We start from the raw sequence: 17,483 nt of genomic DNA, 5'->3' as shown, positions 1-17,483 counted from the left end.
ACAGTGTGGTCCGACATTTACAGAATATTTATTAAAGTTATTGATCACATCCTCCAAATTATTAATGTTCTTTTCATTATCAATGAAATACTGGGGATAATTAGACTGTCTCGTGCCCCTTCTCATAATACTTTTTAGTATATTCCATATACCCTTCATATTATTTTGATTATTATCTAATAGATTACTATAGTATTCTCTCTTACAAGTTCTCATAATCTTAATTAACTTATTTTTATATTTCTTATATTTATTTTCTGCTTCTATAGTTCTGTGGTTAATAAATTCTCTATAACTTGTATTTTTATTTTCACATGCATTGTGTAATCCTTTTGAAATCCACGGTCTATCACTATATTTTTGTTTTCCGCAATATTTTATTATTGGACCGGTCTTATCATATAATAATTTAAATATTCTTTGGAATTCACCATATACTTTATCAATATCTTTTTCCTTATATATTATTTCCCAGTCTTGTGAAAGCAAATCATCTTTAAATGCAACCATAGACTCTTCTGTTCTGACCCGTCTGAATAGAGGTTTATTGCCTTTTTTAGATGTGTAATTGCTGTTGTAAACTGTAAAAACTGGTAGGTCGTCACTAATATAATTTATTAATAGTCCACTCACTGTATTGTTATCTATATCATTTGTAAAAAATACTATCAATTAGTGTTGCACAGTGGGAAGTAATCCTACTACTGGGTCTGGTAATTTTGGGGAAAAAGCCCAGAGTATACACTAAATTAATAAAATCCTCCGTCATATTGTGCTTATTTGGATTTAGCAAATCGATGTTGAAGTCATCACAGATAAACATGACTTTCTGATTTGTTTTTGTACATTTTTCCTCCATCCAATCCTTAAATAAATCAATATAAGAACCCGGTGATCTATAGATGCAACTTACAATACATTTTTTTTTTTTTTTCTCTACATACTTCTATTGTAACACATTCAAGTAAATCATCCACCACTGTAGACATTTTTTTCACCACCTTGTAATTAAATTTCTTGTCCACGTACAAAGCCACACCACCCCCCTTATTGTTTTCTCTGTTAATACAAAACATTTCATATCCTTTCCTTTCATCTATGCCCTTTTCACTATTTATCCAAGTTTCAGATATAGCAATTATATTGAAAGGCTGTTTAAACTGATTTAGATAACATTTAATGTTGTGAAAGTTAGCGTATAGGCTTCTGCTATTAAGGTGGATTATTGATAGTTGATTTTCAGTCTTAACTGAACTATTAAAGGGTAACTAAACCCCTGGTCAGAGCCTGATTCCACCACTGGCAATATTTGAAAAACGAACCGTGAGCGGGGGGGCGTGCACCTGAGAGACCCGCTGTCAGACTCTCTATACGCTGATTTCACGCAGCCGCCATTTTGAAATCGAAAGTGAGGCTCCGGTGGGAAGAACCCCGGAAGTAAAGATAAACAACAATGCCTTGGATTACCAACCTGAAGCTGCTGCCGCGATTTACACTATTGGATGTTAATATCCAATATAGGATATGTATATAGTTCATTCCTGCTTCTTTTTTTTACATTCTGAATTATATATATAAAAAAATTTATTTATAAATGAATTTCACTGTATATAGTCTAAAGTATGAAAGAAATGTATGAACATTTTTAGAATTGACACAACATCATTAAACACAACAATACGCCATCGCATTCACGACTCTCCTATGATTAAAGGCGACACTTCCGGTTTTCTTACCACCGGAGCCTCGCTTTCGATTTCAAAATAACGGCTGCGTGAAATCAGCGTATGGAGAAGTGACTCACAGGGTCGCAAGATGACGTAAAGTACATGCATCTGATGAGTTTTATCGAGTTGATGTCAATAGCGCGCTCTCTGTAGGCATATTCATATTTTGCTGCTATGTGAAAAAATCCAGCAAAATGCGCCGGCGCGTTTGTCGACCCCAGAGGATTAACTTTAGCCTAACCATAAATTGTGATTAAAATAGGCCTATATATGATCACTCACATCAAGACGCCGCTGCGGTGGTGGAGTCCATGCAGGAGGAGCAGCGTTTGGCACTGCGTCGCTTTTCAGCGCGAGCTGTGTGGAGAAGCCCATTTCCACCTCTATTGCGTTGAAAAAGCAATCCCGCGTAAAATGCAGGTTTCACACTTGAGCTCTAGGCGGGAACTCACAGTCTTCCAGGCCAAGTGCATGCAACCACTAGCGCCTAATTTCCAAGTCTGCTGGAAAGCTATGCAGTGCTGTTGCAACCAGCAACACTGCACCTACGTACCCTCCTGACCACTGTACTAAATACAAATAAATCTACGCTAACTTGAAGCTATACTAACTGATGCAATACAATGCTACTAACTATGCTTCTAACAATACTACACTAACAACTATGCTAGGCTACACAAAATAATCGAAATAACTATATAAATGCTATGCTAAATAGATGTTAAAATACTCAATTCCAACTCCTGACTCGCTACAGTGGTTTTTGATGAAAAAAGGGTTTTTATACTGCCAAGGGCGTGGTGAGCTGGAACCTGCTTATGTCTCGCAGTACCGCTTATGTCTCGCAGTACCGCTTATGTCACGCAGTACCGCAAACATCCAATAGGAAAATTCAACTGCAGTAGCCACCGTTCAACCTGAAGAGGGCAGCACTCAGACGTTTTTACACCATATATTGTAGAATTAAAACACTTTATACCCAAATGTCAAAAAAGTTACTCGAATCAATGAACAGCACTAATAAAGCCCCATTCTTACAGATCATTAACTAAAAAAAAGTTGGTTTAGGGTTAAGTTACCCTTTAAACTGTTCATTAGTGTAATAAAACAGTTGCTGTTGGTGTTGAGGAAAAAGTTGTTTACAGGATCAATATCATTTTCCAGGTCCTGTGAATGATGTATTGAAAGATACATTGAAAGATCCTGTGTATTGAAAGATGTTCAACTCTAGTTTATCATGATCAACAATCCTCTGTCGTAGTTGATTAACTCCGTTACCTATGTGAGTTGTAAAAGATGTCATAGTGTAAACAGCGATTCAGCATACCTGGTTGGAGATTCAATATTTCTTGTCTATTTTGGTGAACTGGACCAGGCATGACTGATCAGTTTGTCCTGTCGTAGATAGGCAATGTCCCCTTTCTCTTGCAGCTCTCATATCTGGCATCAGTTCCTTCCTTTTTCTTCTGACAGTATCTGTAAAATCCTCGTTGATAAAGCCTTTGGATCCTTTCAGTGACTTGGTACGTTGTAGTATGGCAGATCTGTCCTTGTGCCTCAGAAATTTCACAACAATTGGCCTTGTTCTATCTCCTCCAGGTTTCCCTCTACGGTGGGCGCTTTCCACTTCAACCTCTCGCTGCAGCTGTAACTTTTGAGCCAGTACTTTCTTCACTTTCTCCTCCGTCTCAGCCCAGGTTTCTCCTGGTGCCTCCTGTATTCCCTCAAAAATGAGGTTATTACGCCTGGATTGTCCCTCCAAATACTCCATTTTGTCCGTGACAGCAAGTAAACCGTCACAAACTTTAAAGATGTCTGACTGCATGGCGATGCAGCAATTGAGAGTAGATTGAGTTGCAAAGGCTGGAATAAAGTCAGCTTTGTTGACTGCTGTCTGACAATTCCATAGACCCACAGAAAAAGAGTTAATTTTAAAGAACTATATACTAACTAGATCAACATTGAATCAACACTGAATCAAGGTTGAAACTTAACATTGATTTTTCATCAGCTTTGCACCCTGAAATAATGTTATTTCAATGAGGAAAAATAGATCAAGATCAAAATAAAATTGAAAAATGTTCAACTTAAATTAAATAATTTCATTTACATAGAATCAACATTGAAACAATAACAAATTAATCTTGATTTTATAATATATGTTTCTCAGAAACTTGTTAATTTCTTACTATATTTTCATAACAGCTAATCTCTCTGCAGACCCCTGCTACATCTACACTGTGCTGGACAATCCATGGAGATCCATCAGTAATGGATATAACTCCATATGTGACACGTCTGTCTCCTGGAGAGGCTGGTATCGTCTCTTCATTAACAAAATGAGCGCTCATATCCCAGACACATGTGTTGCTCAGTCCAGATGTGGCACTAATATCGCACTATGGATACGTGGTGGACACCCAACAGTAACAGATGGAGTCGTCACTCGAGATGTCTGCGGTGACGGCGGGAGTTACTGCTGCTATTACGGGTCTTTTCCCATTAAAGTCAAAGCCTGTCCAGGCAATTATTATGTCTATGAGCTGGTTAGTCCAGCTGGTTACTACTGTTCAGCATACTGTGCAGGTAATTATATTCACATGAGCTCGTTTTATACATTTGTGATATTTGTGTCTCTGTTCATTAATCACTATTCATCCAAACTTTCAGACACTGACAGCATTAACACCAGCCCTACAACTGTCACACCAGTGACCATCTCACCTGGTAATGTTACACACTGTGTCTCTATTGGCTTATTTCCTGAATGTTTTCTAATGTATGTAGGCTATATGGTAAATTTTAATATGGATTTAAACATGAATATTTGTCTCAAAAGTCATGGAAATATATTCATAGAAATGTATGAAACCTGTAGATTGTTCTCAGGTGTGTCTGGCTGTCATTCACTGTACAGTAGTTCTGAATATTCCACACTTAGTCAAAAACAGTCCTTGTTGTGTTTTTAATTATAAAGAACTATATCCCTGATAGCAGATCAACATTGAATCAAGGTTGAAACTTAACATTGATTTTTTTCATCAGGCTTACACCCTGACATAATGTAATTTCAATGATGAAGAATAGATCAAGATCAACTGAAAATCGATATTTGTTCAACTTAAATCATTTAATTTACATTGAATCAACATTGAAACAATATATAATGCCCTTTTCACAAGATGTAAAATAAGTCTCTGATGTCCCCAGAGTGTGTATGTGAAGTTTTAGCTCAAAATATCCCACAGATATTTTTACATAGAATGTTATATTTGTCACTTTTTGAAGGTCAGCAAAAGAGGGCGGAGCTTCAACAGCTTGCACTCACACAGACAGTCACTGAAATTTCAAACACTTTAAGCCTTTTATGTTTAAACCGGAGTCAGTCAATGATGGAGAGACTCAAGAAGTGACAACATGTAGAAGCAACAGGACGTTTCTGAATGGTTAATTGATGAATTTATGTAGCTTATGTGTAGTTATCTTCTAGTCATTGATTAGCATATTCTGTCTTGATAATCTATAAATCGTGTTGAGGGGCGGGGTTTATGTAAATTCTAGGGTTGGTGATGTCACTAACCCAGGAGGAATGTCATGTAGTCCCTACCAGCCGTTTGTTGTAGTCCTTAAGTATGGAAGGCATTTTCTGCCAAATTTAAATAAATAAATTAAATGATTAAAATTAAAACCAGATTAACGATTTCATTACAGAAAACTGTATGCAAAATATGTGACAAAATTGAGAATGAAATGAAATTAAATTATTTCATTTTCACAGCATTATCCCTGTCAAATTGAAAAATACAATGCAATTGGTGATTTCACATTTCATTTTCACTACAGTCCCGAGGCAAGACTGCCAATATTAAAATGAAAAGCCAAACGTGAAAAAGAAACTACAAATACAGTTTTTACAATGCTCTTTAGTAACGCTCACGCAATAATAGTGACACAATTCAAATACAAATGTAAATTTTCGTTTTCATTTTAATTCCTCTTTTATTTCACAGTTTTCATTTTCGTTTTCATTTTCAAAGACAACCTGCATGCAAATTCTATGTTAATGAGTGGGTGTGGCTTATTCTAGTAACGGCGCTAGAGACACGCCTTCTGTAAAGCGAAGTCGTCGACGTCCCGTGTGCATGAGTTGAATGTGTGAAACGAAATTATTTAAATGTGATTATATTGTAATTGAGACGACGAGAAATGGACGAAATCTGTTAGTGAGCTTTTGCGGGAAGCTGCCGCAGCATTAGAACATGGAAACAACCAGCCTTCCCATGTTAGTTATGATGTTAGACTCAGACTAGACCATAATCGACGATGAGGTTCATTCATGTATTAGGCTGTTTTGGAAATTCAACTATTTGGGTGTACAAAGGTCTTAGTAACACAATTTCTACAACAATTATAGCCAGACATTATTTAATACCCACTGGCTTTAACCGAGGAACTCGGCCAATGTTTCATATTGGCGTCGTGCCTAACAACGCCCTTCAGCCGTGACTTATTCAGAGACAGCACTAGTGCTGTCTCTGAATAAGTCACGGCTGAAGGGCGTTGTCCGTGAGGCAGACCCCCAAATTTCAGAAATTAGTATCATAAGAGGGCACCAATGTTGCTCTTTTTTATTCAACAGAGGGATGTCCCTGGACCACAAAAATGCATGATAGCAATTCTTAGTGAGTAGCTTAAGGTACAAAAATCACCAATTTTATGTATGACCCTCCCAAAATTTGGCGAATTCCGCGTAAGGTCAGTTATCTCTTTAATTCATTATTTTTGGTACCAAAACATTTATACTTGGTGATATCTAGGTTGGAATATTGTCAAAACTTTAACTTGGTTAAGGCACAGAAATAGAAATCATAAAGACATATTAAATTTGGCTGAGAGTTGTTCTGAAGGAGAGGTTCCACAAATATGGTATCACAGGAGGTGCCGGAGTCTCTTTACAATGAAAAGGGATTTGGAAACACTCAAAAGCAAGCCATTAGATACTACAACAGAAACAATGGCTAAGGGCCATACGAACTCAGAGCTCTAGTTCATTGGTGTATGAAAAAATCTGCATCTTTTGTGAGAAGTCTTCAAAGTTCAGACCAGGAACAAAAAATAGAGAGCCGTTAATGCAGTCTGTGTCTTGGCAGTCTGATGCTGCAGTTAGAAATGCAGCTCTAGCCAACCAGGATAAAAGAATGATTGCAGTTACTAGCAGAGAGCTGATAGCAGCAGAAGCTCACTACCACAAGAGTTGTTACAGGAACTATACTAGAGTCCTTACATCTCGTGATGCCCCTTCAGAGAGGTCAGAAGTGTCTGATGTACAAAACAGGTATAAAGCCACAGAAGCAGCTGCATTTGACGAGTTGTTTAAATGCATACGGGAGGAACTGATGGAACATCTTTGTGTTATAAAGATTACAATTCTCACATGTAGAATCAGAGAGTATATGCACAAACGTGGCGTTGATACTCTGATGGAATCAACGATCAAGAATCTCAGAAGAAGACTAGAGGCAGAGTTTGGTGATTCCCTACATTTTTGCAAGTCTAACAATGGCAGGATACTGATGTATCCTTTGTCTATGGAGCATCTTGTTGTGGAGAACAGTGAAATACGTGACAAGCTTAGTCAAGAAACAACCTAGACAGACCGCATAGAGGAAACCGCTTTGATTCTACACTTGGCCATCAAGAAAGAGTGGCCGTCAGTATCATGGCCACCTAATCCTTCAGAACTTGATCAGAAATCAGTAAAGCTGGCTGGTGAAATCAAAGAGTTTTTGGCTGTATTGCTGAGTGGCGACTCATTTGAAAAGGCTTCTGAAAAGGTACAAAGACTTGTCATGTCTTTTGGACAAGATACAACTTATGCAGTGACTCAAGGAAGAATAAGAATGCCCAAGCATATTTTGATTCCTTATGCTTAGCATATGCTTAAAATTGGCCATGGACCAATTCCATGGTCTCTGGCTTCTTCTGATGGTCTCCTAAGAAAAACCAACAAAGCTGCATTAGCGTCTGTACTACAGAAGAATGTCGCCCCAGCTGAAACAATTCCACAGTTTTCAGCATCAATTGTTGATGGCATGGCTATCGTCAACAAACTGAAATGTGACAACAAAACCTTTGGGGAACTTGCAGAATATTTGCTAACAGTGGTTCTGCTTCATTGTCCCAACAGTCACAGAATTGATGTTGTGTTTGATGTCTATGCAGACGACTCTATTAAGGACATTGAGAGACAAAACCGGGGCTCACAAAGTGGTACCCAGTTTCGCAACATTGCAGCAGGACATAGCTTTACCCAATGGAGAAAGTTCCTTGCATTACCAATACCAAGTAACAAGAACAGTCTAGTAGAGTTCATCCGGAGCTACTGGAAAGATCCAGTACACAGAACCAAGCTTGAACATAGGACTATGTTTATTACCTGTGGTGAAACCTGCTGGAAGCTATTCAAAGAGGAAACCACCTGTGTGGAAATGTTGGGAGATATATTGAACCATATTTGCACAAAATATTATTTTGTGTTAATACAATTTCAAAATTGTGTTATATTTTCCTTAGTTTTTTGTATATTTTCTGTCCTAAAGAGCCTATATATGATTTTACTTTATTTCATTTCACAGTGATATTTCATCATAAAAGAGAAGATCTAAAGCAATAGATATGTCAATATAACACAGTTTATCAATGTTGAGATTTATTTTGCATAATTCGATTTTTTCAGCACATTTAAATGTAAAATTTGTAATTTTCATACCTTAAGCTACCTACATGGCACTGCTATCATACATTTTTGTGGTCAGGGGGCCTGTTTTGAAAAATAAACATTAGAATTGGTGCCCTTTTTGATACCAATTTTCTGCCTGCCTCACGGACTATAGCCTGTATCTGTCCACTGTTTAACTGTTACGTGTCTTTTGGTTATTTTAAGTTTGTGTACAAAAAGAATCACAATGCTGATTTTCATTTCCAGTAACAACTTCTGGATGAGATCGAGAAAGCGAGTGTACCTGCATTTACAGTAGGCTAGATATAGCATTTTCCTTCAGGTCAGTGCTATATTCATAATAAAAAATCCGTTTGAATGTCCGGTGTGATATCTTGTACTTTTAACAGTTAATAGGGGTGGTCCTTGCCTATAGTCATGTCAGTTGCGTCTTTCTTCTCCGTGATCACAAGTTTGAGTCATTTCAAAAGTCTTCTCTACTGACTGACTGACTCACTCATTAAGACAGTCTTTGTCTCCATCTAAAGGAGAAATAATGTAACTTCTTCTGTTGCTTTATGGTCAGGGACTATTTGTTTTTTCTCCAGCGGAAGGAATTGGCTTTTAGTGATTCATTTTACTTCATGATAGTTGCATAGATACATATGTTTCGGGATTAATATTTGTATTGCGTGGTAACCGTTTTATAAAATCAATAAGGTACTCTAGGCTAGTGCTGTATCTGAGTAAGTCACGGCTGAAGGGCGTTGTTAGGCATGACGCGAATATGAAACATTGGCCGAGGTTCTCGGTTAAAGCCAGTGGGTATTAAATAATGTCTGGCTATAATTGTTGTAGAAATTGTGTTACTAAGACTTCTGTACACCCAAATAGTTGAATTTCCAAAACAGCCTAATACATGAATGAACCTCATCGTCGATTATGGTCTAGTCTGAGTCTAACATCATAACTAACATGGTCAGGCTGGTTGTTTCCACGGTCTAATGCTGTGGCAGCTTCCCGCAAAAGCTCACTAACAGATTTCGCCATATCTCGTCGTCTCGATTACAATATAATCACATTTAAATAATTTCGTTTCACACATTCAACTCATGCACACGGGACGTCGACGACTTCGCTTTACAGAAGGCGTGTCTCTAGCGCCGTTACTAGAATAAGCCACACCCACTCATTAACATAGAATTTGCATGCAGGTTGTCTTTGAACATGAAAACGAAAATGAAAACTGTGAAATAAAAGAGGAATTAAAATGAAAACGAAAATTTACATTTGTATTTGAATTGTGTCACTATTATTGCGTGAGCGTTACTAAAGAGCATTGTAAAAACTGTATTTGTAGTTTCTTTTTCACGTTTGGCTTTTCATTTTAATATTGGCAGTCTTGCCTCGAGACTGTAGTGAAAATGAAATGTGAAATCACCAATTGCATTTTATTTTTCAATTTGACAGGGATAATGCTGTGAAAATGAAATCATTTAATTTCATTCTCAATTTTGTCAAATTTTTTGCATACAGTTTTCTGTAATGAAATAGTTAATCTGGTTTTAATTTTCATTTTAATCATTTAATTTATTTATTTAAATTTGGCAGAAAATGCCTTCCATACTTAAGGAGCAATTACTTTAAAAGCAAATATCTCCCGTTGCTTTGAACTTTGAGCGTCGTAACTTTGCAGTGTTGTTTATGCTCAAACAGCAACATTACACACTAACTAAAGTTAAAAAAGTGAAATCATAATCAACCACCCCTTTAAATTAAATCATTTCATTTACATTGAATCAACATTGAAACAATATCAAATCAATCTTGCTTTATGTACAGCAGGATTCAATGCCAGATATAGAATATAAATTGATATACTATAAATTTATTATAATAACTAGTTACCATAACACTGCTGGATCTCATGCTGTTGAATCACAGAGCAACTATAATCAAAAATAAAAATTACCAACACATCACCATATATTCAAAATTTAGACACTGGATGAGATCAGAGATTCAGACCAATAGATCAACAGTTTCCCAAAATCACCTGATCATATTTTCTCTTGACTTTTTTTCCCATAACAAATGTGCTTTATTAACACACAATTAGAGCATCAACTGGTTATTATAAGATTTTTTTAAAGATACACAAAACATTTTGAGTTTATACAATACTTGGACAACAGAGATCAAGAATCAGCACATGAATCTCAACAATGGTGACAATCAACAAATATATTTTTGCCGCAATGCATGCTGGGTGCCAGCAGAGAACCAAACATGGTAACACTTTATTTCAATGGTCCACTTTAGACATTCTACTAACTATAAGTAACTTTGCAGCTACATGTCAACTAACTGTTATTAGAGTATTAGTAGACTGTCTGCTTAATTCCTAACACTTTATTGTGATGCTCCTCCAACAGACATTCTACTGACTATAAGTAACTTGGCAATTACAAGTCAACTTATTCTCCTAACCCGGACCCTAACACCTAACCCTACCTAACCTAACAGTCTACTGACAGTCTACTAATGAGAGTTAGTTGACATGTTGTTGAAAAGTTACTTATAGTTAGTAGAATGCCAAAAGGACTATCGAAATAAAGTGTATCCCTAAACACATTGATGACTCCCAGCTTACATTGAGACATGAATAAATGATGCAGCTGAATGATCTTACTATTTTCTTTGTTTGTGCTTTTGATGTGATCTTTAGTATCCTGTTTTGGGATGTTTAGAGTTGATCTGTTTATCTGAATATTTTATTGTCACTATAATTGAGATTAATTTGCTGATTGTTGATGTCAAGTTAAGCTATAATGCATTTTTGTGCATCACTCATAACTGATTGCTGTAATATGTATTAATAATATAACACACTTTCCATATGGAATTAAACTGCGAGAGTCATGCTTATTTCATAACTATTATCATAATTAGGTCATCATTAGAATATAGCCAGCATCACCTGATCATTCTTTTCTCTTGATTTTTCTTGTTATAACAAATGTGCTTTATAAACACACAGATACAGCAGCCAGAGAAACACTAATGTTATAAAGTTAGGGGGCAGGAGCTCAACTAAAGTGTATATTGATCACAATAATGGTGACTTCAAATGAAACAATACAACTTCAACATATAAACCTCTGCTAATTCTCAGTAAGAACGTTTGTAGTCGTCTGACAGAAATAAAATCAAACTGGTTAGAAGCTGTACTAAAAGCTGCACTTCTGGTTACATTTTATAATAACATGTTTTTCAGAAACTTGTTAATTTCTTAATATATTTTCATAATAGCTAATCTCTCTGCAGACCCCTGCTACAACTACACTGTGTTGGACAATCCATGGAGATCCATCAATAATACATATGCTTCAGTCAGATACTGTGACAGGTATGTCTCCTGGAGCGGCTGGTATCGTCTCTTCATTAACGGCCTGAGCACTCAGATCCCAGACACATGTGTTGCTCAGTACAGCTGTGGCACTTATGTCCCACTGTGGATACGTGGTGGACACCCAACAGTAACAGATGGAGTCGTCACTCGAGATGTCTGCGGTCACTGGAACAATTACTGCTGCTATTTCGGGTCTTTTCCAATTAAAGTCAAAGCCTGTCCAGGCAATTATTATGTCTATGAGCTGGTTAGTCCAACTATCTGTTATTCAGCATACTGTGCAGGTAATTATATTCACATGAGCTCTTTCTACACACTCATGATATTTGTGTCTCTGTTCATTAATCACTATTCATCCAAACTTTCAGACACTGGCAGCATTAACACCAGCCCTACAACTGTCACACCAGTGACCATCTCACCTGGTAATGTTACACACTGTGTCTCTATTGGCTTATTTCCTGAATGTTTTCTAATGTATGTAGGCTATATGGTAAATTTTAACATGGATTTTAACATGAATATTTGCCTCAAAAGTCATGGAAATGTATTTATAGAAATGTATGAAACCTGTAGATTGTTCTCAGGTGTGTCTGGCTGTCATTCACTGTACAGTAGTTCTGAATATTCCACACTTAGTCAAAAACAGTCCTTGTTGTGTTTTTAATTATAAAGAACTATATCCCTGATAGCAGATCAACACTGAATCAAGGTTGAAACTTAACATAGATTTTTTTTCATCAGGCTTACACCCTGAAATAATATAATTTCAATGATGAAGAATAGATCAAGACCAACCGAAAATCGATATTTGTTCAACTTAAATTAAATAATTTAATTTACATTGAATCAACATTGAAACAACATCAAATCAATCTTGCTTAATGTACAGCAGGATTCTGTGCCAGACATAGAATATACATTTATATACTATACATTTCTTATAATAACCAGTTACCATAACACTACTGGATCTCATGCTGTTGAATCACAGGGCAACTATAATCAAAAATAAAAATTACCAACACATCACCATATATTCAAAACTTAGACACTGGATGAGATCAGAGATTCAGACCAATAGATCAACAGTTTCCCAAAATCACCTGATCATATTTTCTCTTGACTTTTTTTTTTCCATAACAAATGTGCTTTATTAACACACAGCTAGAGCAGCAAGAGATTAATTAATGTTATGGTAACTGATTATTATAAATAAATTTAAAGGTTCACAAAACATTTTGAGCCTACGTATTAATCAGACACAAAGACATCAAGAATCAGCACATTAAACTCAACAATGGTGACAATCAACAAAAATCTTCTTGCCGCAATGCATGCTGGGAGCCAGCAGAGAACAAAACACATTGATGACTCCCAGCATGCATTGAGGCATGAATAAATTATGCAGCTGAATGATCTTACTATTTTCTTTAATTGTGCTTTTGTTGTGATCTTTAGTATCCTGTTTTGGGATGTTTATCTGAATATTTTATTGTCACTATTGTTGAGATTCATATGCTGATTGTTGATGTCAAGTTAAGCTATAATGCTTTTTTGTGCATCACTCATAACTGACTGCTGTAATATGTATTAAAGGTATAGTGGAGGATTTTCTTTTTCCGGGTGGATCATCAAGACTATTGGTCCTCCTAATTGTCAATCATTCTGGTGATATGTTTACGTAAGGCTGTCGTACGTGCTCGTCCTTTCTGCGCATGCGCACTTTCAGGTGTATATGTGTGGTGAGCTATGGTTTCAGCCATTCATTGAAGCTTGCCGTTCTCACCGGGTTTTTTCAAAATGTCTGAGGGTCGAAAGAGAAAAAGTGTCTACGAATTGTATGACAAGAAGAGAAAGGCCTCTGAAGAAAGAAACAAGACCAGTGTTTTTGGGAGAATATTTCACACGCTGGCGTGCGCTAAAAGCACAGGTTGGGCTTCCCACTGATGCCTCAGTCGCGAAGTTTCTACTCGACAGGTAAAGTTTGTCATGCTATTTGGAGAAATCCATTTAAAATCACTGCTAGTAAAAGTTAATGTAAGCTATGATTAGCGATGCTAGCGTTAAATAGGCGTTCCCTCTCGGGAGCAGGTAGAGGGTTGCGCATGTGCATTTTTTCAAAAAGTGGAGAGGGCGGTTCTTTTAAAAAATTCTGGAAAATCCTCCGCTACCTTTAATAATATAACACACTTTCCATATGGAATTAAACTGCGAGAGTCATGCTAATTTCATAACTATTATCATAATTAGGTCATCATTAGAATATAGCCAGCATCACCTGATCATACTTTCTCTCGATTTTTCTTGTTATAACAAATGTGCTTTATAAACACACAGATACAGCAGCCAGAGAAAAACTAATGTTATAAAGTCAGGGGGCAGGAGCTCAACTAAAGTGTACATTGATCACAATAATGGTGACTTCAAATGAAACAATACAACTTCAACATATAAACCTCTGCTAATTCTCAGTAAGAACTTTTGTAGTCGTCTGACAGAAATAAAAGCAAACTGGTTAGAAGCTGTACTAAAAGCTGCACTTCTGGTTACATTTTATGATAACAAATGTTTTTCAAAAACTTGTTAATTTCTTAATATATTTTCATAACAGCTAATCTCTCTGCAGACCCCTGCTACAACTACACTGTGCTGAAAGATACATGGAGATCCATCAATAATACATATGGCTTACATTCATACTACAATTGTGACACGACTGTCTCCTGGAGAGGCTGGTATCGTCTCTTCATTAACAACACTAGTGCTCATATACCAGACACATGTGTTGTTCAGTACAGCTGTGGCACTGTTCTTGCACTGTGGATACGTGGTGGACACCCAACAGTAACAGATGGAGTCGTCACTCGAGATGTCTGTGGTCACTGGAACAGTTACTGCTGCTATTTCGGGTCTTTTCCCATTAAAGTCAAAGCCTGTCCAGGCAATTATTATGTCTATGAGCTGGTTAGTCCAACTATCTGTTCTTCAGCATACTGTGCAGGTAATTATATTCACGTGAGCTCTTTCTACACACTCATGATATTTGTGTCTCTGTTCATTAATCACTATTCATCCAAACTTTCAGACACTGGCAGTGTTAACACCAGCTCTACAACTGTCACACCAGTGACCATCTCAACTGGTAATGTTACACACTGTGTCTCTATTGGCTTATTTTCTGAATGTTTTCTAATGTATGTAGGCTACAGATATGCAGTGGCAGATTTAGCAAATTGGGGACCCAAGGCGAAAGTATATATGGGGCCCCCCCATTTGATCTTTAAAAGAGAACGAAAAAATGTTTTACCGACTGAAAGGTGGATAGGCAGGTAAAGCTAATCTACGGGGAAGTAAAGGTTGGAGAGGAGAATAAAAAACTTCCCCTTTAAACCCTGCATACATTTCTTTACTCCAAAATGAAGATGGAAAGCAGAGAACACACAAAGTGTTGCCCTACACAAACTAATAGTAACGATGGAACCCAACAGAGAATAAAGTTTCAGATAACACCTGAAAAATCTTGCATCACAATAAGTGTATTGTGATTGTCAAAACATTTTAGTAACTAAGCAGAAACATTGCTTGACACAAATTTCATGATTTCAATTCAATTCTTGTGATTTGATTCAATATTGACTCATTTGGATAAATATAGATTACATATATAGATTACATATATATATATATATACAGTACAGGCCAAAAGTTTGGAAACATTACTATTTTTAATGTTTTTGAAAGTTTCTTCTGCTCATCAAGCCTGCATTTATTTGATAAAAAATACAGAAAAAAATTTAATATTGTGATATATTATTACAATTTAAAATAATTGGTTTTCAATTTATTATACTTTAAATTATCATTTATTTCTGTGATGCAAAGCTGAATTTTATAATGAATATATATATATATATATATTAGCCTGGGAAAACCCAGACAACTTCCGGCAAATTTAGATTTGCTCTGCAAGTAGTCTGGCAAAGAGCTCATTCAAGCCCATTTCTAATCCCTCGAAATTGCGGCACCAATCAGAAACGTTGGGGCGGGCTTTACACGATGACGATCGCTCTGATTGGTTTTAGGTCTATCCAATTGCGCCCAGAGGCATTTGAGCGACGTCCGTTGGTGAAGCACAGCAATTTTTAAATGCATATTAAAATTGCAAACACATGAAGACAGTCTCCATGAAAGACCCACTGGCAAATGAACGTGCTACTACATTTCTCTCCGAAACGGTAGGAAATGAAATTAGATTTAATAGAGGATTTTAACTGTGACAAGATGATTGACAGGGCAGTTTACGTGACAGGATGCACACGACAGATCCGTCCGATAAAGATGACGAAGTAGTATGTCCCAAAGCTTGCCTACTTTTTTGCTACACATTCAAAAGTTAATACCTTTTCTTCACAAAAAGAGTACATACTTTTATGGCGTAGTGTAACTTAGGCGAATTGGGACGCAGCATATGGCTTTACATGATGACAATCGCTCTGATTGGTTTTAGGTCTATCCAATTGTGCCCAGAGGCATTTGAGCGACGTCCGTTGGTGACGCCCCTTTGGAAATGAGTTATTAATGAAGCTTTGCCAGACCATAACTCAGTTACTACTGAGAATGGTCTGGTTTTAACCAGGCTATATATATATATATATATATATATATATATATATATATATACACACACATATATATACACATATATATATACACATATATATATATATATATATATATATATATATAATTTTTTTTTTTTTTTTTTACAGATTTTCATATATAACACAGTTGGATGTCAAGCTGTAGAAACATTACTATAGACAATTACATGTAATTAATAACAAACATGATTGTCTATAAGAAATTACATGATGATGATCTTATCAGCACTACATGATGATTATATCATTATTGTCATCATCAAGTAGCTGACATCATCTGATCAAATTTTTTCTTACTGTTGTTGTCATAACAAACAGTTACAGCAGCCAGAGAAAAACTAACATTAAACCATCAAGGATCAAACTGCCCAACTAAAGCAAACACTGATCACCATAATGGAGACATCAAACCAAACTATTTGGTTTATTAACTATTTTCAATAAATCATCAACATCTAAACCTCTGTTAATCTCAATAAGGACTTTTGTACACATATGACAGAAGTAAATCTGGTTTGTAATAAGTAAAGCTGGTAATGCTGTTTGTGGAGTTGTTTAATGAAGTTGGAGCCTGACATCAAATGTTTAGACGTCAACCCAATTTTCATTTTCAACTAAAATTTGACGTCTGAGTGATGTTGGAGTCCACAAACAATATATTTTTTTAGCTGGGGTGAGTCACATTGTGGCCATAATATGAGCACACAGCGTGTGCGCTGTGAGGTTACACTTTAAGCTCACTGTGAACTCACATTGTGGTCATATGGAGAGATCACTGTGAGATCAACATGTTGACTGGGTAAAATATTTACACACAAATTCAGGGTGATTTACAAATATGTGACAACTTGCAAATGCAGGAAATGTAAATCATTAAAAAAAATTAAAATTGTGACCACGTTTTGCTTTAGGGAATAACATTTTGTGAATATCAATTAGGTTATACATTTGGGAATTGTATT

At 36.3% G+C, this 17,483-nt stretch overlaps 1 protein-coding gene and 1 long non-coding RNA gene across 2 annotated transcripts in view; both read left to right on the top strand.

Moving 5' to 3' along the window:
- Nucleotides 1-17,483, top strand: part of LOC309493698 (uncharacterized protein) — a 45,037-nt gene that overhangs the window by 20,843 nt on the left and 6,711 nt on the right. Inside the window, exons 5-10 of the mRNA XM_082162897.1 lie at nt 3,933-4,313; nt 4,398-4,454; nt 11,758-12,141; nt 12,226-12,282; nt 14,487-14,861; nt 14,946-15,002. Of these exons, the coding sequence (XP_082019023.1) occupies nt 3,933-4,313; nt 4,398-4,454; nt 11,758-12,141; nt 12,226-12,282; nt 14,487-14,861; nt 14,946-15,002 (1,311 nt within the window). The remainder of the gene's footprint in view (nt 1-3,932; nt 4,314-4,397; nt 4,455-11,757; nt 12,142-12,225; nt 12,283-14,486; nt 14,862-14,945; nt 15,003-17,483) is intronic.
- LOC309493994 overlaps nt 1-17,483 on the top strand; it is a 44,910-nt gene that overhangs the window by 20,716 nt on the left and 6,711 nt on the right. The window lies entirely within an intron of this gene.

Source organism: Leuciscus leuciscus (assembly GCF_965113295.1).
Source record: "Leuciscus leuciscus genome assembly, chromosome: 3".
In the NCBI taxonomy this organism is placed as follows: Eukaryota; Metazoa; Chordata; class Actinopteri; order Cypriniformes; family Leuciscidae; genus Leuciscus; species Leuciscus leuciscus.
This window is presented reverse-complemented; position numbering and strand designations above follow the sequence as displayed.